The sequence below is a fragment of the Saccopteryx bilineata genome, chromosome 4, assembly GCF_036850765.1.
Source record: "Saccopteryx bilineata isolate mSacBil1 chromosome 4, mSacBil1_pri_phased_curated, whole genome shotgun sequence".
Taxonomy (NCBI): domain Eukaryota; kingdom Metazoa; phylum Chordata; class Mammalia; order Chiroptera; family Emballonuridae; genus Saccopteryx; species Saccopteryx bilineata.
Genome location: NC_089493.1, coordinates 290,171,308 through 290,195,631, shown reverse-complemented (window position 1 = coordinate 290,195,631; position 24,324 = coordinate 290,171,308). Strand labels below are relative to the sequence as shown.

At 56.7% G+C, this 24,324-nt stretch overlaps 1 protein-coding gene across 10 annotated transcripts in view; it reads right to left on the bottom strand.

The window, feature by feature from the left end:
* Positions 1–464: 464 nt before the first annotated feature.
* The window catches only part of LOC136334795 (interleukin-4 receptor subunit alpha-like), a 57,259-nt gene continuing 33,399 nt past the window's right edge, over positions 465–24,324 (bottom strand). For 5 of the 10 annotated variants that reach the window (XM_066275481.1, XM_066275479.1, XM_066275473.1 and 2 more), the window contains exons 2-10: positions 22,185–22,275; positions 18,039–18,177; positions 16,147–16,301; positions 14,262–14,413; positions 11,247–11,403; positions 7,811–7,910; positions 5,646–5,721; positions 4,194–4,243; positions 465–3,367 (exon numbers count right to left, since the gene is read on the bottom strand). In XM_066275481.1, the coding sequence (XP_066131578.1) occupies positions 1,825–3,367; positions 4,194–4,243; positions 5,646–5,721; positions 7,811–7,910; positions 11,247–11,403; positions 14,262–14,413; positions 16,147–16,301; positions 18,039–18,177; positions 22,185–22,254 (2,442 nt within the window). In that variant the 5' untranslated portion in view covers positions 22,255–22,275 and the 3' untranslated portion in view covers positions 465–1,824. The remainder of the gene's footprint in view (positions 3,368–4,193; positions 4,244–5,645; positions 5,722–7,810; positions 7,911–11,246; positions 11,404–14,261; positions 14,414–16,146; positions 16,302–18,038; positions 18,178–22,184; positions 22,276–24,324) is intronic. The other 5 variants (XM_066275478.1, XM_066275477.1, XM_066275474.1 and 2 more) reach the window with 1 other exon arrangement.

Below are 24,324 nucleotides of genomic sequence, written 5' to 3'. Positions count from 1 at the left end.
ACCTGGTGACAGACACTGCCTGGGTTCAGTCACGGGCCTGCCCCTAACTAGCTGTGTGACTTTGGCAAAGTGTAGCAGCAGCTGCCGGTGCCCCTGGAAGCGCCCCTCCACCAATGACGGACGGGAGTTGGTGGATAAACAACCCAGCTCCCCCCACGGCCCTCTGCAGGGACACCTCCAGGCACGCGCTGCTCCGGCTTCCCAAAGCTCTCAGCAGGCTCCGGCGGCAGCTGCCCACGCCGGCACTCTGTTTGATAACACACCTTTATTGCCTCCTGCCTGCCTTCCCCGCCTCGCTGCCCGACTTCCCAGGCAGGGTTTCCTGGCATCACCTCCTTGAATCCCTGTCTCAGGGAAACCCAAGCAGGGACAGCAAGTTATTTAACCGTTTGGGCTTCAGTTCTTCTGGATGGGAGGGTTCAGTGAGTTAATAGAGATAAAGCAGTCACCATGATGCCTGCCAGTATGTTTGTTTAATGAATGAAAAGAAAAAACTTTTATTTCTATAAAATGCCACCCTGTCATTCCCCCTTCCTCAGCAAATACAAATATCAGGTTTGACACAGTCTTTGAGAGGCACACTAACATTGCTCATCCTCAGGGCCAGGCCAGCGTGCCAGCTCAGTGTGCCTGGTGTTGGCGTCTGGAACGCCCAGCTCAGTGATCACAGACGCGAAGCTCTCCCTACGGTCTCTCTATGGCTGACAGCAACGGTGTCCGTGGGGCACGGATCGGCCCCAAGCTGGGCGTGTTTATTCTGGGGATCCCATACTTAACCAGGGCCCCGGCCTTACGGTTGTATAGAAATCCAACGGCAAACTGTCACTGCTTGGTGACCATTATTTTTTTTTTTAATTTTTTTCATTTTTTCCAAGTAAGAGGATAGGAGATAGACTCTTGTATAAAACCCAACCGGGATCCACCCGGCAACCCCTGTCTAGGGAAGATGCTTGCCCACCTGAGGCCATGCTCACAACTGAACTATTTTTAGTGCCTGAGGCAGAGGCTCCATGGAGCCATCCTCAGAGCCTGGGGCCAATGCACTTGAACCAATCAAGCCATGGCTGCAGGAGAGGAAGAGAGAGAGAGAGAGAAAGGAGAGGGTAGAGAAGCAGATGGGCGCTTCTCCTGTGCGCTGCAACCAGAATCAAACCCGGGACATCCACATGCTGGGTTGACTCTCTACCAGTAAGCCAACTGGCCAGGGCCATGACCACCATTTCTCATGTGCTTGTGTTACCCCCACTTCACTGAGCACCCCTCCACAGCCCAGATCCTGCTTCCGGCATCCACCTAATGAAGCTCTGCTGAATGAATGGGCACCTCTGGGCAGATGACCGCAATTTCCCATCAGTTGCCCAAGGCCTCCCCAGGCTTAGTTAGTTTCTAGGCTCAGCATCCCATCAGTGACCTGGCAACAAGCAGCTAGTCCCAGGACTGGGAAGACATGGGCAACCGCGTGACCAGGTGGACAAAGCATGCCTTGGGCGGGCCCGGCAGGGACAGCACGCTGGAGAAGCTGTGGACTGAGGAAGTGGCCAATGGCTCGTTTATAAGCCAAGGTGCCCAGGACCCTCCAGATCCCTGCAGGAGACTGCTCTGGGCACAGCTGCCTGGCACCCTCCCCTCCCATGGCACGTGCTGACCCTTCAGTCTAGTCAGTGTTGAGAACAGGGGGAGGGGGGTCCGGTCTCTGTACCCCAGTGTCAGACAACCTCACTTCACACCGGGGTTCTCGAGTCTTTCGGAAGTCTGCCAGCCAGGCCGCCTTCCTGGCGAGGCCCTCCCGGGCCTGGGAGGCACACAGCAGCACGAGGGCACGCACTAGGGAGCACTCGTGCACATGGGCCCCGTGGAGAGCATGGCCGCTGCCATTTTGGGAGTCTGGCTTGAGCTCTGAGCACTGCTGGGGCCAGGCTGGAAGGACAGGGAAGACGTCCCCCCCTTTAAGACACTGAAGGGTGCCAGAGAGGCTGGAGGGAGGCTGGCCTCCAGTGGAACCCCTCCTGGCAGGGGGTCTGGGGCCCTCCGGGGGCTCACTGGGGGCTCGGACCTGTCTCCACAACAGCAGCCACAGCAGGGGCTGGCCACAACGTGGACCTCGCCACGCTCCTCCTGACCGTGACACTGTTTCAGGTGGCCACACAGGTGGCAGGTGAGGGCTGAGTAGACAATGCCACTGCCCAGGTCGTCCCTGAGGGGGTCTGTGGCCTGCTCCAGGGAGAGCAGAGGCTTCTGGCTGTCCTCTCCCTTTGCCACTGGCTCCAGACCGGGGCACTCCAGGGAGCTGCCCAGGAGGAGTGAGTTCTGGGGGCTGTGAGGAGGCTCCGTGTCCAGTCCAAAGGTGAACAGGGGGCCAGGGACCCCAGGGCAGCCAGAAGCGAGGCTCTGGAAGGGCCTGTAGGACCCTTCCCCACTGCTGACCTCAGCCCCAGATGGCCCTGGGCAGATGTCGCCGCTGGCGAGCAGGCTGGAGAAGGCCCTGTACCCAGCGTCTTCAGATGGGCTGAAGCCGGAGGAGCCCGCGCCCGGGGCGCTGCCCTGCTGCACCGCGCGCACAAACTCCCGATAGCCGCCGGCGGGGGCGGGGGCCGGGGCTGCCCCGTGCTGGAGGATGCTCCTGCGCAGGACCTGCTCCCAGGTCTCCGGCTCAGAGGGCTGGGGGGCAGAGAGGGTGCCGGGGTCCCCTTCCCCCCGGGGCTCGGCCAGCTCTGGGTCTGCGTCCGGCTCTGTGGGACCCGAGGACCGGCTCAAGGAGCTGCTGAGGCTGCGGTAAGAGGGGTTGTCTGTGATGACGGCCGGCGTCTCTGTGACGGCCCGGCAGGCTGCGCTCTGCCTCTGCGTCAGAGTGGCGGGAGGGGCCGGCTCTGGGTAAAAAGGCTGCCCCCTGGCCTGAACTGATGTCTCCGCGGGCTCCTCACTTGGTAACTCAGCCCAGGGCATCGGAGCACTCACACTATCTGCAGGTGGAAGGAGGCAGGACTCCCCCGGGCCCTGCGGCCAGAAGCCCCCGTTGTCACCCCCAAGAAGGTCTAGGAACAGGCTCTCTGTCATCCGGGCTGCGATGTCCGCCCTGCTCTCCTGGAAGCCGCCCCCGCTGCTCTCGGGAGATGGGCAGAAGCTCCCTTCACCTTCCTCCACCTCCTCCTCCTCGCTCTCCCCCCGGGCCTCCAACAGCTCCACACACTTCACCACGCTGATGCTCTCTGGCTGGAGGACTGTCCTGCCGACCTCCACAGGGCACCATGCTGGCTTTCCAGGACCCTGGAAAGGGCCCTTTCTGGCAGCCTTGGAAGAAGTGCCTTCCTGTTCCACGCCAGGCTCCAGTAAACAGGGCAGGAGCTTTGTGAGACAAGTCTTCCAGTGTCTGCACAAGCAAAGAGAAGTGTGGTCAGGGTTCAGTTTCTTCACTAGAAAAACTCCTATTCATCCTTCAAAACCCAGCCTGAAGTCGCCCTGGACCGACGAGGTCTGCCTACTGCAGACATGCCTCCTGACTTCATGATCAGTAATCTCCCCATCTACCCCCTACTACCCTGGGGCTCCTTGTAGGCAGGGCCTGTGCCTTCTTCTGGGGTGTCTGGGGACCAGCACACAACCTAGCTCTTAATACAAACTCAGTCTATAAAATAAGGAAAAGTCTTTGTCAGGGATGATGGTATTTAAAATACTTACCAACATACCGCATAAGTATTGACCAACTAGAATGGCTTTGAGGTCCTAGGACATCGTCCTGAGTCCCCTGCTGTGTCAGGTGTAAACCCTTTAGTTGCTGGATTGTGGGCAGGCCCAGGAAGCCCAGAGGGAGGAGCGAAGGAGGACAAGGTGACGGTGATGTCCTCAAGGGTTCGGGATGGCGGTATTTGCCAACCAGTATGCAATTATGTCAGTTAGCGTTTTAACAACTGTAGCAGCTTCCCTGGTAGTCAACTCTACCAGCCTCCCTCAGGCCAGACTGTGCAGTCCCACAGGGTTAGGCACAGGCCACACCTACTTAGGGAAATTCAGGGGCTCGGCCACGCCTCCTCCTGCCACTCCCTGAGACCCAGGGTCACCAGATATGTGTGGAATGCCGAGGAAGAGAAAGCAGACATGGAGGGGCCAAGTGACCCTACTCTCAGCATGGGGCCCACTGCCCCAGTTCCGTCCCCTTCCAAATCCACACAGGCCATGGCCGAAGTTCATATACGTACGGGCTCTTGGCTGGTTCCTGGCCTCCAGGCCTCTCCTGCCACGGTGGCACCTGAAATACACAGACAGCCACTGAAACAGTGCAAAGGCCACTGTGGCCGGCCTGGGGCACAGCGCGCTCAGAAGGAAGCATCGCACGTCTCCACGCCCTGGGAAGGCTGTCAGCCTCGACATCACACGGGTCTGAGCTCGAGTCCAGCCACTCAGCAACCTGAGCCCCAGTTTCCTGGGAATTAGTGAGACCACCCGAATATTAAGTTGCTGTGGCTGGCGGTCATCTGTAGCTCCGCCCACCCTGAATCTGGCCTGGTCATGTGACTTGCTTTTTCCAATAGAATGTGGCACAGGTGACACTGCGCGGCTGGACCAGCCTGCTGGAGGATGAGAGACACATGGCTTAGTCACCGCCATTGCCTCAGGTGAGACCTGTGGGTGAAGCCACTGGAGATGAGCTGGCCCAGAAGAGACCTGCCCAGCCCCGCCCAGACCCCCCCCCCCCCACCGCTGAGCCAAGCTGCAGAAGCAAGAGCTACAGAAAAGGGCCGTTGTTTCAACTCGGTTTCCAGAAATTTGTTACATAGCAAAAGCTGACTGATACATAAACAACACTATGTGCAGGACCCTGTCATATACACTTTACATGTATTATCTCAGTGAATTCCAATGCCAGCCCTGTTATTTAAGTACCACTGTAACCCACAGGAGAAAACTGAGGTTCAGAGAAGTTGCGCAAGTCCACTCTGCAAGTACGTGGCAGAGCCAGGGTTTGAAGCCAGCACCAGCAGACTTCAGCCTCCAGAGCCTGCCACAGGGTCCCTGGAGAACTGAGAACACTCAGAGGTTCTAGAGTCTACACTACCGGCATCCCACATTCCCTCTTTCCTAGAGAACGGATCTAGCTCAGGCCAACCACGTGGTGGCAGTGGGAAACTGGCCCTACCCCTAGCTCAGGAGTGGCCACCTGGTTGGTCTCATGGTATTCCCACTCCTTACAGGTGATTGGTTCAGGGAAGAGCATGTGATACAATTTAGGCCAATGAGAAATGAGGGACTGGGTGGTGCTTTGGCGGCAGTTTCCTGCTCAGAAGAGGAAGATACAGGCACATGTCCCCTCTCCCTCTCCTCCTGGCCTTCTGCCGTGGTACAGGTGCCTCCCCAGCATGTGACATGCAGCGGACCTCAGGATCATCTCCTCCCAGAGGAGGAACAAAGCAAGTCAGCAACCTGAGAGGAACCCACCCAAAGCTGAAAAAGTGACTCTGAAAGCCTTGGGGAGGGCGGGGAAGCCGCGGGGCTCCTCATGACCACCTTGAGCTGCTGAATCAGCCCCCTGAGACCTCCCTGACTGCTCAGGCGCAGTTCCAAAGCCAGTGAATGGCTTTAACATCCCAGACCTCGCGAATCCTATTTCCTGATAAGTGTAGCCCAGAGCATCAGAACCAGCCCTCTCTTACCTTAGTTTCCTGGACAATGGCCATGAGTGCGCTGTGAGCTGGGTTGGGAATCTGGTCCCACCATCCCTTCTTAATCCTGAAAAAGAAAAGGTGCTGGTCTCTCCTCCCATAAAATCAATCGTAGTCGCCAGTACTTACTCGGGGTCAGAGACCACGTTGATGGTTTGGGAAGTCTCACCCTAACCCCATTCGCAGACGAGCAGACGGAGGCTCAGAGAGGTAAAGTACACCTGGCAGGCAGAGAGCCAGGTCGTGCTAGTTCCTGACTCGCCACCTCTGTCCTCGGTGGGGACGAGCCCAGAGAAGTAGAAGAGACTCAAGCTGCAGAGAATTCTGATTGTTGCCATCGACAGCCCCCTCGCTGGAGCAGCTGAGAGCAAGGAGCAGGGAGAGGCCAGGGATGGCCCAAGAAGCTGAGGAAACCCGGAGAGAAACAGTTCCTTCCCTCTCCCTGGGTCGGCTGGAGCCACGGAGTGCCAGCTCTGAGAGGGAACGTCCTCAGATTACCCCTGGCTCAGCCTCCGCTGACTCCTCAGTCAGTCAACATGTCTTTACTGATCACCTACTGTGGACCATTCACTGTGCAGTGAACAAGACAGACCAAAGCCCTGCCCTCACAGAACTGACCTTCTAGAAGAGGGAGACAGACAAGCAGATACAGAAATGAATACCTGACATCACTGGATACAGCATTCAGTGCCATCAATAAAAATAAAGACGATAAGGCAGGGGTCCCCAAACTACGGCCCACGGGCCACATGCGGCCCCCTGAGGCCATTTATCCGGCCCCCACTGCACTTCCGGAAGGGGCACCTCTTTCATTGGTGGTCAGTGAAAAGAGCATAGCTCCCATTGAAATACTGGTCAGTTTGTTGATTTAAATTTACTTGTTCTTTATTTTAAATGTTATATTTGTTCCCATTTTGTTTTTTTACTTTAAAATAAGATGTGTGCAGTGTGCATAGGGATTTGTTCATAGTTTTTTTTATAGTCCGGCCCTCCAATGGTCTGAGGGACAGTGAACTGGCCCCCTGTGTAAAAAGTTTGGGGACCCCTGCGATAAGGGAATAGAGAGGAATGGAGAGTGTGATCTAGGAAGGCCTCCCTGAGGAGGTGACCTGAGTGATGACTGAAGGTGGGCGAGGGCTCTCCAGGGAGGGAGCACAGTGAGTGCAGAGGCTCGGAGGGAACTTGCTCAGTGTGCTCAAAGAACAGCAAGGCTGGGGCTCTGGGACACGGCGAGTAGGGCTGGGAAGAACAGGCGATGGGGAAACTGAGGCTCAGAGAAGGGGAAAGACCGGTCCCGGGTGCCTAAGAGGTGTCAGTGACAAGACGTGGAGAAGAGAACCTGCAATCCCTGCACACTTAACGTGTGCCCAGTGAAGGGCGGGGAACACTCCCTCATGTCGATCCTCAGCCATCACTGATACACACGGTGAGGTAGAGCTTGCTAGCCCCATTTCAGAGATGGGAGGACTGAGGCTATGAGACGTGTTTGCTAAGGCTCGAACTCACCGGAAACCGGGCTCCTCCCACCTCCAACCCACTGCAACCCAAGACTCCCTTAGGAGCTCAGGACTGAGGAGATGTGTTCTCACTATGTCTCAGCCTGGAGAGGAGGAACCCAAGGCTGTTGGTCACACAGCTACCAAGTGCCAAGGGCAGGATCTGAACCCAGGTCTCTCCTGACTCTGTCAGACCAGTCGTCTAGAATTCCTTGGGCTATCGTCACATGCCCCCAGCTGTCTGGACTGTACCCTGGGCCTGACCCATTTCCCTCTGCCAAAGGAAGTTCCTTCCCCCAGCTCTACCTTGGCCCGCTCCTCCCCACACTCAGGTCTCAGCTCAAATATCACCTCCTCCGAGGAGCCTGCCCTGGCCTCCCCACCTGAAACAGCACCCTGGAACATTTCTGCCCTTCGCCTGGTCTATCTCCTTTAGCGCATGGATCACTGTGGAAAACGACCGTGGTTGTTTGTGACCTGACCTCTGTCTCCCAGAAGGAGCGCAGGGTCCTTGTCGGTTTTGTTTCAGCTGTTGCTTCGGAGCCTGGCACGTAGTAGCCGCTCAGTAAACATTTGTTGTGGACAAAGGACGGCATGCTGACAGGTGAGAAGAGGGTCCCTGCCCACTCCGCACCCCACAGGGGCTGGCCCAGGACTCACTTGAGGACGCTGAAATAGCAGGACAGGCAGATGACCAAGATGACAAGGCAGGAGATGCTGACGGCGAGTGGGAGGTGCTTCTCCCAGGGCCACTTGTAGTCTGGAAGGGGGAGGGGAGGGCAGCCGTGAGCACACTGTGCCTGGTCCCCATTTCCCAGAGCTGAGGACCCGTGCCTCGGGAAGGTGGTCTCTCAGACTCTGCGCGATGTGGCCACCACTGCCCTCCTGGCTCGCCCCGTCCTCCCCTCCCCTGCACACCGAGCCCTCACCACACGGGCCTCCTCGCTGTTCCCTGCTCCTCCATGGCTCAGTACCACCTTAGGTTCTTGAACTTGCTGCTCTCTTTCCTGAAGCACAGAGGTCAAGCACAGTGACCTTGGACCTCGACTACCTGAGTTCAGAGCCTGACTCTGTTGCATCCTCACTGGTGACCCAGGACATCCCTCACCCTCTCTGTGCCTCGGTTCCCGCAACGGTGCAGTGGGGTCACTGACAGTACTGCTCTCAGAGGGTTGCCGTGGGGATACACGACTTAGTATCTACTGCACGCAGAACGGTGTCTGTGCACCCAGGAGCGGTGCCGCTATCGGCTCAGCACAGATGGCTCCTCCTCCTTCCCTGTCACTGTCACCTGCTCCACTTTCCCTTCTCCCCTCTCTACTGCGGCCCCTCCACCGCTCCACCCCTCACCCCCGCTTTATTTTCTTCCCAGACTTCCTGCCATCTGGATCTGGATCTGATTTACTCGTTTATTTTCTGTCTCCCCCTCCAGAATGCCAGTTCCTCAAGAGCAGGGGCTTCTATCTGCTGTGTTCACTGCGGACTCCCCAGGGTCTAGCACGGGACCAGGCACATAGTAGGAGCTCAATAAATATTCAATATCTGTGGAACTAACAAGCGAGCATCCAGCACATTGTGTCTGTTCCACACAAGCTATTTCTCTTCCTTTCCCTTCCCTTCCCCAGGTCAATGGTAGGATCAGATCAATCCCACAACAGTTTCCCGAGGACTTACACCAGGGGTCCCCAAACTACGGCCCGCAGGCCACATGTGGCCCCCTGAGGCCATTTATCTGGCCCCCACCGCACTTCCAGAAGGGGCACCTCTTTCATTGGTGGCCAGTGAGAGGAGCATAGTTCCCATTGAAATACTGGTCACTTTGTTGATTTAAATTTACTTGTTCTTTATTTTAAATGTTATATTTGTTCCCATTTTGTTTTTTTACTTTAAAATAAGATATGTGCAGTGTGCATAGGGATTTGTTCATAGTTTTTTTTTATAGTCCGGCCCTCCAATGGTCTGAGGGACAGTGAACTGGCCCCCTGTGTAAAAAGTTTGGGGACCCCTAACTTACACTGTGCCTGACCCTGTTCTGGGCACGGGAGACACAGACCGGGTAGACACTACCCACAGAGCTCCCAGCCCAGCGTGGGAGGCAGGTGAGCGAAGAGACATCCATGGAGCAAGGTGAGCGATGCTGAGAGGGCCGTGTGGTGGGCGGGGCTGGAGCACCCTCCAGGCACCACTGTGCCCTGCGCTCTGAAGAAGCCTTTCAGTGAATGCACACAACACCCCCCACTCCCCCACTGTGCCTGAGGCAGCCTCCCAACCTATCTCCCCCTCTTCTCCCCTGGTAGCAATGTGTGTCCTAGTCCCCTTCCAGACAGGTGAGTTCCCAGCCTCCGTGCTGTTGGGAAAGGCCACGGGACAGTCCGGCCAATGAGATGCAAGGGGAAGTGTGCTAGGGAGGCTCCGGAAAGATACTTTGCTTCCTGATAAGAGAGATGCACGAGGTGTGTTCCCTTTGGTCCTTGGGGCCTGAGGGTGTGTGCAGTAGCCAGCTTGGGGCCATGTGGTGACACATCTCTAAAACACTACCATGCTAAGGATGGCAGAAGAAAGGAAGACAGGGATCCAGAGTGACATCACTGAGCTGCTGTATAAACCTGGGAAGGTCCACTTGTAAGACTACACTTTACATGAGATAATTCAATATTTCTATTGCAAAAGCCATGTGTGATAAAGTCTCAAAGAGTTGTTTTGGGAATGCAACTACCAAATAAGGGACTACATTTCCCAGAATTCCTTACACCTCTGTGATGCCATGTGACCAGTTTCGCCAATAGAACTTGAAAGGAAGTGATGTGTGTCACTTCCAGGCTAAGGCTTTTAAGAAGCAGGTGTGGTCACCCTGCTCTCATTTCCCCTTCTGTTTTTGCTGGATGCGGGCAATGGCAGGGCCTGTACAGATTCTTAACATGGGATCGACAGACATCCAAAAAGGCTGTAGACAGAATTCAGGGGTCTGGGAACTTGGATGGGAAACAGCATCTTTATTTTCACTAACTTCTGACACCTAGCATTTCCTCCCATTAGAATGGAGGGAACAAACCACAGGAAGAACAGTATCAGTCACTGGACTCTCAACAGAAATCACAGTTATTCTCACATCACATTTCAGCTGCTGGATGACAAATTATCGTTTATGTTCATCTACTTTGAAATTATACTGTTTATGAGAACTGCAGTTAGCTCTTGTTTTTAATGTGTTAAGACAGAGGCATATATTCCTAGATAAATACATTTTAAAATATTTTTATAATTGCATTTCAACAAAATTAGTTCCCCTTGTAATCCTATGTATTTTATTTTAGACATTTAAAAATATTATTCTGGCCTGACCCGGTGGTAGCAGAACGAACAGAACATCAACCCAGAACACTGAGGTTGCTAGTTGGAAACCCGAGGTCGCTGGCTTGAGCTCAGTTTCACCAGCTTGAATGCATCAGGGTTACTGGCTTGAGACCGGGGTCATCAGCTTGAGCGCATGTTCATCAGCTTGAGCCCAAGTTCGCTGAATCAGCTTGAGCCCGAAGTCGCCAGTCCAATCCCAGGTCAAGGCATGAATGAGAAGCCATCAATGCACAACTAAGTAGAACAATAAGTTGATGCTTCTGTCTCTCTGTCTCCCTCCCCATCTCTTTCCCTTCCTGTATCTCTCTCCATTCCTCTCTCAAAAAAAATAAATATATATATATATTATTATGCTATATATATATATATAAATATATATTATGAATAGGCCCCCGCAGACTGCCGAAGGGGTCCATGATACAAGATGGTTAATCATCTTTGTCCTAGAGAATGGCAGAGCCAGCAGGAGGAAAACCACCCACAGGCCAGAAAAGGGCATGTCAGACTGTTACACGAGCAAGAAATCCATGTGGACAGTGTTAAGGCCGGACCATGTGGGCTGTGTCACTGCAGCCTGGCCTACCTACCAGCCAGTACACCGTGTCAGTCTGTCCTCAGTTACCTGTGGTCAGAGGTATTATGTGATATGGGAACCCAGAGCTCCGCCAGGGGAATGTCTGGCCACAGAGTCAACATGGGGAGGGGAGACGCTGACTGCCCGGGACTCATGATAGATACTCACAGTTAAACCACTTGACACTGGGGCTCCACTCACTCCAGCTGCTGTTGTAGCTTGGAACCCAGGCCTTCACCCGTGCGCTGTAGTTAGTCCCAGGCTTTAGGGTGCTGGCTGGGATGTAGAGGATGGGTTCCTTGTAGGTCACATTGTGGACGCTGAACTGGCAGAGGAGAGGAAGACATTACTGCACCAGCTGGGGGGAGGGGCATGCCAGCTCCCACTCTGCCTGCTGTCCTTAGCTGGCCCCACAGTGAGTAAGAGCCACCAGCCTGGGTATTTGGTTACTCCTCCAGATCAGTCCTTTGTGTGCCACCTCCAGAACATTGACCAGCGTCTAGTGAGCTGGGTCAGGAAATCGTCCTCACCCCACCGTCCTAACCCCCCACTGAGTAGCCATACAACTTGACTGTGCACGGAAGAGTTTTCGTTTCCTCATCTGTACATAGAGGGTAAGGGTCCCTACTTCACTCTCCGACTGTGTGACCTTAGGTAAGTGACATAACCACTCGGGCCTCAATGTACTCTTCTGCAAAATGGCGATAATGAGGGGGCTTACTTCCCAGGGCTGTTGTGAGGATCAAATCGGTTAATCCAGGTAAGCACTTAGATAGGGCCTGGCCCACTGGGAGCATGACAGTGCTCTTTCTGAAGCACAGTCACTGAGCCCCTCTCTCTCCTTCATGGCTCTCTTGGTGGCAGACAGACTCTGAGAGGGCCCCGTGGTCCCCACCTTGGATCAAGCCCTGTGTGGTCCCTTCTTCTTGAGCATGAGCAGGGCTCAAGAATTGTTTCTAACCAACAGAACGTGCAAAGGCAATGGATACGTGTGTGACTGCATTATGTAAGATGTAATCCCAACTCATTAGGATATTCTTTCTCTTTCTCTCTCCCGTGCTGGCTTTGAGAAAGCCACAAGGGAAGGGACAGAGGGTGGCCTCCTGCCAAGAACCTGGGGCCCTCAGTCCCACAGCCCACAAGAAACAATGCTGCCCACATCCCAGGAGCTGTAAGTGATCCTTCTCCAGTCGAGTCCATAGTGAGACCACAGCCCTGGCCAACTCCTGGATTGCTCAGGGACCCGTGAGCCGTGCCAGACTCCAGACCCCCAGAAACTGGGGGGCAATGCATGCGTGCTGTTTAAGGCCACTACGTCTGTGGTGACATTATGATGTAGCAAGGGAAGACTAACGCGGTGGTAAATGAATATGCACATCTGTTGCACAGACATGAACTCTGGAAGGACAACGCACCCCTGGACCCTGGGCCGGCCTCCCTGCCCTGACAAGGGACAGAACCACGCTCAGCCCCTGAGCAGACAGACTGGAGGGTACAGTCGCCATCGGAGAGAAACATGTTCCCATTCTAAGTCCTTCTCTACCATGTGATTTTTTTACTTCAAGTAAATACTACTTTTATTTTCTTTTAAAGAATTAAAAAAAATAAAAAGTGAAATAAAATCTGTGTTCAAGATCGATTCTGCTGGCAAGTAAGTGGCCCAAACCCTCTGCCTGGGGCTCCCCTTTCTACGGGGTCCTTTTTTCTGCAGCTCTCCCTGGTCCTCAGGCCCCTGCAGCCCCTTCCCGGCTGCTGGACCCGTGCTGGGGGGCAGCGGTCTGGTGTAAAGGGCGCCGGAGTAGGCTGCACAGCCAGAAACGGGGTGGAGGTGCAGGAAGTATGCGGGGTGCTGAGGCTGGGCGGGAGCTGCGGGAGGGCGGAGCAGATGGGGGCGGAGCTGAGGCTAGAAGGGAGCTGCGGGAGGGCGGAGCAGATGGGGGCGGAGCAGATGGGGGCGGAGCAGATGGAGGCGGAGCAGATGGGGGCGGAGCAGATGGGGGCGGAGCTGAAGCTGGGCGGGAGCTGTGAGAGGGTGGAGCGGATGGGGGCCCGAGCTGAGGCTAGAAGGGAGCAGCGGGAGGGTGGAGCGGATGGGGGCGGAGCTGAGGCTGGGCGGGAGCTGTGAGAGGGTGGAGCGGATGGGGGCCGAGCTGAGGCTGGGAGGGAGCTGTGAGAGGGTGGAGCGGATGGGGGCGGAGCTGAGGCTGGGAGGGAGCTGTGGGAGGTGGGGCGGATGGAGCTCTATAGGCCCACAGTTGCCAGGGAGAAAGGAGGAGGGTGTGTCAATACTCTTTGTGCGGGGCAAGGGAGCCTGTCCGTGCTACCCACCCCGTGCTCTCAGTAGCCCATGGGGTGGGGATCGTTACCCCATATTACAGATGAGGAAACTGAGGCACACGGAGGTCGAGTGACATGCTCAAGATCACACAGTGGGCAAGAGCAGGGCAGGTATTGGAACCCAGCTCCGTGGGGCGCGGGCCCATGGTGTGCAGCCATAGCTCCGGTGGGAGTGTCTAAAGGAGGACACATCCTGGCAGGAGGTCACCTCACCTCTACCTGCAGCTGAAATAGACGGGCCACGCCCTCACCGTCTGCAGCTCTTGTTACTGACTGGGCAGATAGCTCTGCCTGTGACAAGTGTCCATACACTCACTGGAAAAGGAACCCACTCTCTCTGCTGTGGCTGGAAAGCAAGTGTCAGACGTCACGGGTGTCAAATAAAAGCAAGCACGGTGGGAGCCCAGAGAGGGCGTTAAATTATGGCTGACCCTGCTTCCCGAGGGCAGCTTCTGAGCCCACGGCCTCCTGTTACAACAGGACTCTAGTAAACTGAGACGCCTTCCTTGACACGTCTGTTGGGAGAGATGACACAGAGTGACTGTCTCACTGTGGGACGTGGTCACTGAATTGTGTTCCCTCCCAGCCCCTGAGAAACAGAAACGTGGCCCAGAGCCTTTCTTTACAGATGAGGAACAGACCGGGAAACAATGTCTCTTCACTGCACACTGGGCATCTGTGAGGGGTGGAGGGACTGGCCCCGCCCAGAGCCAGGGCAGAAGCCAGGACTCTAGGTTCCCGGGGTTGCTGTCCGCCTGGACTGCCCCTCTGTCTCCCACCCCAGGGCCTGGGTCTACACCACCGAGTCCTAAGAGGAGGTGCAGAACTCCTGCAGTGCCCACTCACCTCTGTGGGGTCACCGTCATTTGACATGTTGACCAGGTAGGAGAGCTGGGAGTACAGGATATTATCAGAAGGGTATGGGTTACTCCAGGTCAGCTGCCATGTGCGGGAGATGTTGGCAACAGCCGTGAGGTTTCCGGGGGCGGGGGGTTTCACTGCGGAGAAGCGGAGAAGTGGTGAAGCGGTGAAGCGGTGCCTGGCGAGAGCCGGGCGGACCGCAGACCCCACCTCCATACACAGTTGTAAGGTGCCACGCAGCATAATCAGAGTCATAACAGAATGACAACCGTAACACTCATCCTAATGTGGCTACACTGCTACTTGGTGCCAAAGTGGCTATCTTTCTCCAGCGAACCAAAATCAAGAAAAATACTTAATAAATAATACAGCGCACAGATGTGGCTGAAAGCGTGATTCAATCCTGATTTTGATCTATGTGTTTAAAAACAAGTCTGTTTTTAAGGAATCACACCAGTGAACAAGGTCACAAGTATACGATATGCATTAAAATCAACACACACAGGTAAGAATTCTTTTAATTCATGGGTTTGTTCATAGGTCAATTTATTTATTTATTTATTTTTCCCCCGTATTTTTCTGAAGCTGGAAATGGGGAGGCAGTCAGACAGACTCCCGCATGCGCCCGACCGGGATCCACCCGGCACGCCCACCAGGGGGCGATGCTCTGCCCATCTGGGGCGTTGCTCTGCTGCAACCAGAGCCATTCTAGTGCCTGAGGCAGAGGCCACAGAGCCATCCTCAGCGCCCCGGCCAACTTTTTATTTATTTATTTATTTTTTTTTTGTATTTTTCCAAAGCTGGAAACGGAGAGAGACAGTCAGACTCCCGCATGCGCCCGACCGGGATCCACCCGGCACGCCCACCAAGGGGTGACGCTCTGCCCACCAGGAAGCAATGCTCTGCCCCTCCGGGGCGTCGCTTCGCTGCGACCAGAGCTACTCTAGTGCCTGGGGCAGAGGCCAAGGAGCCATCCCCAGCGCCCGGGCCATCTTTGCTCCAGTGGAGCCTCGGCTGCAGGAGGGGAAGAGAGAGACAGAGAGAAAGAGGGGGAGGGGTGGAGAAGCAGATGGGCACTTCTCCTGTGTGCCCTGGCCGGGAATCGAACCCAGGACTTCTGCACGCCAGGCCGACGCTCTACCACTGAGCCAACCGGCCAGGGCTTCTTGAGTCAATTTAAATAACCCCTGACCACCAGCGGGATGGGCAGGCCCTTTAGAAAATGCCCATGGGGTGGGGGCGAGAGGGGGGCCTGTGAGCTCTGCAACATTACAGAGACTGCCTCTGCTGCCCAGCAGCTGTGTGGCCTTAGGCAGGTTACTTGCCTTCTCTGTACTACAGATTATTCAATTCAAAATGGGGATAGTAACACTCTTCTGGAAACAGACTTAGAGAGGTAATGTGACTTGCCCAAGGACACACAGCAATAAATGGTGTTTTAAAGTCCTGTCCCTACATCCCAGCAAGCTCCCAGGGAACGCCTGCAGGACTCGCTAGCAGGACAAGGTCAGCCTTCCACCACCAGACTGTCTGAAGCCGCAGCAGCTGCGCAGTCGACAGAGAGCGGAGGGACAACACCAGGTTCTGTCTCAGGTTTGCAGCAGGCCTGCCTTCTGTCAGACAGGCCCGCTCCCAATGCCCCAGTAGGGCACGGAAATTCTGAGGGTACAAATACCTGAGCTCACGGGGGCCTCATGTACTGCTGAGCCCCACCCCATTTCAAAGATGGGAAGACTAAGGCCCAGATTAGGGCAAGAACTTCACCCAGTTTAAGAAAAAGTAAGAGGCTGCCTGGGTCCTGCTCCCCCAGAGTCTAGCCCTGCCCACTCAGAGCCCCGCCCACCCCAGGGCCCCGCCCCGCCCCACTCACCATGGTCGCTGGGCGTGAAGGAGCCGTTCCACAGCAGCTGCGTCCCAGCCCACAGGTCCAGCTGATAGGTGTCCCCAAAGACCATGCCGACATCCATCAGCATATCGCACAGGCACACCGTGCTTTCTCTGTTCTCAGGGACACACGTGAGGTTTCTGTAGACAGGGCGCTGCGTTAGGCAGGCCTGCACGCATGGGTGTCCCTGTACACGCCACAAGGAACCGCATGCTCTTCCAGTTCCCTGGCCACCCTGCCTCAAGGACCAGGTCAGCGGACATGGAAGCAGAGAGGCCAGGGTGTGTGGTGGGGACAGTGGACCAGGGCTGCTGTCCTTGCTGGCCACAGGGACTCATACACTTGTGGCCATGGCCGTGGTCCAAGGACTCAGCTTATCCCGAAAAGCCAGGGGAAGGGGAGAACCCGTGGCATAAGGAATCTGTAACGACACACGTGTGTGCTCTATAACAGTGGTCCCCAACCTTTTTTGGGCCATGGACTGGTTTAATGTCAGAAAATATATATTTTCACGGACCAGCCTTTAGGGTGGGATGGATAAATGTATCATGTGACCGCGACAAGCATCAAGAGTGAGTCTTAGACGGATGTAACAGAGGGAATCTGGTCATTTTTTAAAAATAAAACATTGTTCACACTTAAATATAAATAAAACGGAAATAATGTAAGTTATTTATTCTTTCTCTGCGGACCGGTACCAAATGGCCTACAGACTGGTACCGGTCCGTGGCCCGGGGGTTGGGGACCACTGCTCTATAACACCTCTGGGGGCACAGCTTGACCCAGCGCACAGAGGGCTGGGGCACACGCCCTGGGCACCACAGCACGATCCTGACGTGCCTCCCGAAACTGCCAACCCCGCGTCTCAGGGGCCAGGCCTGGGGGCAGCAAACGTTTTCTGTAAAGGGCCGGAGAGTAAATATTTTGGGATTTGAGAGCCACACCATCTCTGTCCCAACCACACAACTCTGCTGACCTGGCACAAAAGCAGCCACAGACAATATGTAAGTGAATGCGCCTGGCTGTGACCAACAAAACTGTCCCTAGGGCCTAGGCAGACGGGTGGTGGGCCCGCTGTGGCTCAGGGGCCATAGTTTCCCATCTCCGGGCTAGGCCCACGTATTGCCCACAGAAGCACAGCCCGCCCACCCCAGTGCATCATGGAATGCCACCTCTGTGGTGTGCCTACGTCCTGGTGTGTCTGTCCTGTACCTCAGTGTGCCTGACCCTGCGTGCCCTGTGTACCTGACCGTGTCCTGGGCACACCTGTAACAGTACCCCGTGTACACGGATTAGCCACATTCCATGGTGAACTCCACCACTAACACTGCACCCCAAACAGTGGTCTAGTGCAGCGGGTCTCCAAGCGTGGACTGGGCACCCCCCAGCTCAACCTGTTTTCATTATCACACTAAGATGCTATCTTCCACTTTACTCTCTTTCTCTCACAAGCATATAGCAGAGTTTTCTAGAAGCTACATGGCATGTTATGATGCCTTTGCTCTGATGGCTTGTGTGTTGAGATTTAAATTTTCTGTTTTAATTCCTAATAGTGTAAATATCAATAGCTATAAGCTACCTAGACAAAAGCGTTTGGGGTCCTCACTAATTTTCAAACATGCAAGAGTCCCGAGACTGAATGTTTGAGAACCGCTGGTGTGGTCCAGTATTCCACCCACATCCACTTGCCACACGCCTCGGTGACAGTGCTCAGAGGACCACAGCGCACTCCCTGCATCTCACACACACCCCGCCCTAGGGCGCCCCGCTCCCACCCCCTGCCCAGTAGCCGCAGCGAACCACATTTAGCACCGGGCACTCCAGGGCACCCCGGGACCAGCGAACCCCAGGGCCAGCTCCCAGCCTTCCCTGCTTACTTCGAATTCCAAAATTTCAGCTGGTAGGTCAGGCGGAGCTCGGCACTGCAGTTGGTGGGGCCACTCATCCCCCACTCACAGGTGGAGGTGCTGATGTAGTCGGAGAAGCAGGTGGGCTGACGCAGGACCTCCACACTCCCTGGGGGACAGGGAGCACCCTGAGCAGCCGGAGCCCGGCAGCGGGGACAGGCGCTGCCCGGAGAGTCGGAAACCGGCCCGGACACGCCTGAGGGCCCTCCCAGAACAAGGACACCACAGTCACGGGCACATCATGTGCCCGTCTTCACAGAACTGGGCCGGAACTGGGCTCCTGAGGCCTCCCAGCTGGCACTGAGGTGACTCCTGAAGCTGAAGAAATACTGGGGTGCAGGGTCCATTACCGGGGATCCCCCAAGTGCACCTTTATGCTATGCAGCTCAGTGACCGGCCCTTGGTCAAAGTAAAGCAACATGCATGCCAGTCTAAGGACGACTACTGCCCAGGGGCCGTCTGTCCTGCAGCGGGGTGTGGGGGGAGGGTGGCTGTTCTCCATGCGCCCACTCCCCACCCCCCTCGATTCTCACCCCTCTCTGAGCTCAGGAGGCTGGCCCCCAAGGTCTTGTCACCCAGGTGCCCTTGTCCTCTGGCTTCTTGTCGGGTTGGGCCCATCTCAAAGGCGGGGTGAGGGGCTGGGCACTTCTTCCAGCCGGGCAGTGGCAGAGCTGCTCTTGAAACCGGCAGGATGTCTAAACGGTCTGCCAAGTCATCTGAGAGCCATCGCTAAGCTCTGACTGCCCAGCTCTGACCGCCCAGCACTGACCACCCAGCACTGACACCCGAGCACTGACCACCCAGCACTGACCACCCAGCACTGACCACCCAGCACTGACACCCGAGCACTGACCACCCAGCACTGACCACCCAGCACTGACCACCCAGCACTGACCACCCAGAACTGACACCCGAGCACTGACACCCCAGCACTGACCACCCAGCACTGACCCCCCAGCACTGACACCCGAGCACTGACCACCCAGCACTGACCACCCAGCACTGACACCCGAGCACTGACCACCCGAGCACTGACCACCCAGCACTGACACCCGAGCACTGACCACCCAGCACTGACACCCGAGCACTGACCACCCAGCACTGACACCCGAGCACTGACCGCCCAGCACTGACCGCCCAGCACTGACCACCCAGCACTGACACCCGAGCACTGACCACCCAGCACTGACACCCAGCACTGACCACCCAGCACTGACACCCGAGCACTGACCACCCAGCACTGACCACCCAGCACTGACCACCCGAGCACTGACCACCCAGCACTGACACCCGAGCACTGACCACCCAGCACTGACACCCGAGCACTGACCACCCAGCACTGACACCCGAGCACTGACCGCCCAGCACTGACCACCCAGCACTGACACCCGAGCACTGACCACCCAGCACTGACCACCCAGCACTGACACCCGAGCACTGACACCCAGCACTGACACCCGAGCACTGACCACCCAGCACTGACCACCCAGCACTGACCACCCGAGCACTGACCACCCGAGCACTGACCACCCAGCACTGACACCCGAGCACTGACCACCCAGCACTGACCACCCAGCACTGACACCCGAGCACTGACCACCCAGCACTGACCACCCAGCACTGACACCCGAGCACTGACCACCCGAGCACTGACCACCCAGCACTGACACCCGAGCACTGACCACCCAGCACTGACACCCGAGCACTGACCGCCCAGCACTGACCGCCCAGCACTGACCACCCAGCACTGACACCCGAGCACTGACCACCCAGCACTGACACCCAGCACTGACCACCCAGCACTGACACCCGAGCACTGACCACCCAGCACTGACCACCCAGCACTGACCACCCGAGCACTGACCACCCAGCACTGACCACCCAGCACTGACACCCGAGCACTGACCACCCAGCACTGACCACCCAGCACTGACACCCGAGCACTGACCACCCAGCACTGACCACCCAGCACTGACACCCGAGCACTGACCGCCCAGCACTGACCACCCAGCACTGACACCCGAGCACTGACCACCCAGCACTGACCACCCAGCACTGACACCCGAGCACTGACACCCAGCACTGACACCCGAGCACTGACACCCAGCACTGACACCCAGCACTGACCACCCAGCACTGACCACCCAGCACTGACACCCAGCACTGACACCCGAGCACTGACCACCCAGCACTGACACCCGAGCACTGACCACCCAGCACTGACACCCGAGCACTGACCACCCAGCACTGACCACCCAGCACTGACACCCAGCACTGACCACCCAGCACTGACCACCCAGCACTGACACCCGAGCACTGACCACCCAGCACTGACACCCGAGCACTGACCGCCCAGCACTGACCACCCAGCACTGACACCCGAGCACTGACCACCCAGCACTGACCACCCAGCACTGACACCCGAGCACTGACACCCAGCACTGACACCCGAGCACTGACACCCAGCACTGACACCCAGCACTGACCACCCAGCACTGACCACCCAGCACTGACACCCAGCACTGACACCCGAGCACTGACCACCCAGCACTGACACCCGAGCACTGACCACCCAGCACTGACACCCGAGCACTGACCACCCAGCACTGACCACCCAGCACTGACACCCAGCACTGACCACCCAGCACTGACCACCCAGCACTGACACCCGAGCACTGACCACCCAGCACTGACCACCCAGCACTGACATCCGAGCACTGACCACCCAGCACTGACACCCAGCACTGACACCCGAGCACTGACCACCCAGCACTGACACCCGAGCACTGACCACCCAGCACTGACACCCGAGCAGCTCTGAGTGCTCAGCACTGACTGGCAGGCGGCGCCATGCCCCAGTGGCCAGCACCAGCCCCATCATGTCTGAGAGCCACTGCCCGGCTCTGAGCGCCCGGCACTGACCGCCCGGCTCTGTGCGCCCGACACTGACCGCCCGGCTCTGAGCGCCCGGCACTGAGCGCCCGGCTCTGTGCGCCCGGCACTGAGCGCCCGGCTCTGAGCGCCCGGCTCTGTGCGCCCGGCACTGACCGCCCGGCTCTGAGCGCCCGGCACTGACCGCCCGGCACTGAGCGCCCGGCTCTGTGCGCCCGGCACTGACCGCCCGGCTCTGAGCGCCCGGCACTGACCGCCCGGCTCTGTGCGCCCGGCACTGACCGCCCGGCTCTGAGCGCCTGGCACTGACTGGCAGGCGACACTGTGCCCAAGTGGCCAGCACCGGCCCCATTGCAGCTGCCATCAGTCTGCATTTGTCCTCTGGGTAAAGGACTCACCATGCTGAACAGACTCCTAGAGATCTAATAAATACCTCAGACTTTCCTCCTCTGATTCTCTGCCCCCATCTCAGAAATAACAACCATGTCCCTCCTGGCCGCTCAGGTCAGAAACCTCAGAGTCATCCCTGACACTTCTCTCTCCCCCCAATTCCAGTCTGTCTTCAAATCTCCCTCCCAATGGGCCCAAAGCCAGCTCCCTCTTGTCACCCCAGCTGGGCCAAGCTGCCCAGCTGCTGCGGAGCCTCCTTCCTGGCCTCCCAGCCGCACCTTGTACTTACAGACCAAGGGGTCCCTTTTAATGTGACAGGTCAGGTTGCTCCTCTGCTTCAACCCCCTAAGGCCCTTTCTGACTCGGTCACCCCGTCTGCTGGCATCCCAGCCTCCTGTGGTCCCTACAACAGCCCGGGCAGGCTCCGGGGTCCTCTGAGATCCTCCTACCCAGACACTCACTGCCCGGCGCCCCCTTCCTTCAAGTCTCTGCCTGACTGCTTGTCATTCTGTGAAGACTTCCCTGAGCACGTATTTTAAATTGCAATCCTCCACTCGACCCAACCTTCCCAGTCCTCCCTACTATTCTATATCGACTGTTTCTATCACCTTCTAACGATCTTTAGAATTTACTTACAATTAGGACCATCTGTCATAGGCTGTCTCCTCCCACTACAATGTAATCTCGGCAAGGCAAGGCAGGAAGGCAGGAAGGGAGGGAGGAAGGGAGGAAGGAAGGGAGGGAGGAAGGAAGGAAGGAAGGAAGGAAGGAAGGAAGGAAGGAAGGAAGGAAGGAAGGAAGGAAGGAAGGAAGGAAGGAGAGATGGTGACTTACCAGAGCCTGCCGCCCATACCAGGATCAGGCAGCTCACCGGGAGCGTGAGCCCAGAGCCAAGCCGCCCCATTGGGAGATCCGAAGGCACCTGCTGAGAGAAAGTGAGCCAGGTTAGTGCCAACTCAGGGTCCCCCTCATCCCTGTCACCCTAGTACAACCTTCAGAACTCACCCCAGACACAACCGTCCCCAGCCCTGGCCACCATTTGTGTCTCTGCCAACAATGAGCCTTTCACATTCACCAGAGATCTGTTGATAACCACAAAACACAGCCCGATGGACAAAGCCCAGAGTGAGAGCCACAGAACACCAGTCCCCAGATATGCTTCCTGGAAAGAATCCCATGGCCTGCTAAGTTGGAGGGAGCATCCCTCAGACTTTTGTTAGTTCATAATGCACATTTGCATGTAAAGGTTCTGATATGTCCTGCAATAAGAAATTTATTTTTCTTCCTTTAACCCCACACTTACCAAATAACCAACCTTTATCTGTGTGTGTGTGTGTATGTTTAAACCCCTGAAGGATTTACCATTCCTTTAAATCGTTTGGAGATGCTAACCCAACGGTCCAGAGTCGGTGAAGTCAAGGGTGGTAAACCCAGGCAATGAAGAGTTAGGCGGCCCCTGACAATGCTGATGAGCGTGTCACACTGACTACAGTGACAGCCTCAGTTCTTCACACCTGTGTCCACGTAGCCTTGTGGTGCCCCCACGCCCACCGCTCTGGGCAGGGCGTCTTCCCGCCCTTGCACTCTGAACACACCACGGACTAGCGTTGGCCAGCAGGACATCAGCCAAAGTGGGGCATGCGGAGGTCTGCTCTGGCACGACCACTGCCTGAGGACACGCCGGGCTAGCCTGTTGGGGGATGGTGACGGGCAAGTCCCCGCAGTCCCCTTCTGCACCAGGCAACAGGAGGTTGCCCGTCCCGTGAGTGAGCTCACACGGCAGCAGGGCTGCCCGCTGGCCTCAGATGCATGAGCGGGCCCACGAGATCAGCCACGCCCAGACGGCTGGCCCCACACACTGGAGCTGAGTGAGTGTCCCTTACAGGGCCCCGCACACTGGAGCTGAGTGAGTGTCCCTTACAGGGCCCCGCACACTGGAGCTGAGTGAGTGTCCCTTACAGGGCCCCGCACACTGGAGCTGAGTGAGTGTCCCTTACCGGGCCCCGCACACTGGAGCTGAGTGAGTGTCCCTTATGGGGCCCTGCGGCTGTGTGCTCGCCTGTTACGCAGCTCTGTTACTGTTCCCTGCCAGCCCCGCACACTGGAGCTGAGTGAGTGTCCCTTACAGGGCCCCGCACACTGGAGCTGAGTGAGTGTCCCTTACAGGGCCCCGCGGCTGTGTGCTCGCCTGTTACTCAGCGCTGTTACTGTTCCCCGTCAGCCCCGCACACTGGAGCTGAGTGAGTGTCCCTTACAGGGCCCCGCACACTGGAGCTGAGTGAGTGTCCCTTACAGGGCCCCGCGGCTGTGTGCTCGCCTGTTACTCAGCACTGTTACTGTTCCCTGCCAGCCCCGCACACTGGAGCTGAGTGAGTGTCCCTTACAGGGCCCCACGGCTGTGTGCTCGCCTGTTACGCAGCGCTGTTACTGTTCCCCGTCAGCCCCGCACACTGGAGCTGAGTGAGTGTCCCTTACAGGGCCCCGCGGCTGTGTGCTCACCTGTTACTCAACGCTGTTACTGCTCCCCGTCCCTGCCCCCACCCCGACCCCCGACCCCCAACCCCAGCGATGACCCTTGCTATTTTGCAGTTCTTACAGTAGAATCACGAACCGCCCTTATTGAAAGAACAACATCTCACAAGACAGGATTGGGGAATAAAATTAGAAGGTACAGACACCCAAAGACAAAACACAATTCAAACCCCCAAATCACAAGGCCCCACAATAATCCCACTCACACATTGATATCTGTTCTTTCAGAAGTTGCTATGAATTTAGGGAGATAGATATGAATTTTACTCACCAAATTAGCGGCACCGTCTACACACAAAAACTTATACTTTAGGCTGACCAGGCGGTGGCACAGTGGATAGAGCATCGGACTGGGTTGCAGAGGACCCAGGTTCAAGACCCTGAGGTCACCAGCTTGAGCGCGGGCTCATCTGGTTTAAGCAAAGCTCACCAGCTTGGACCC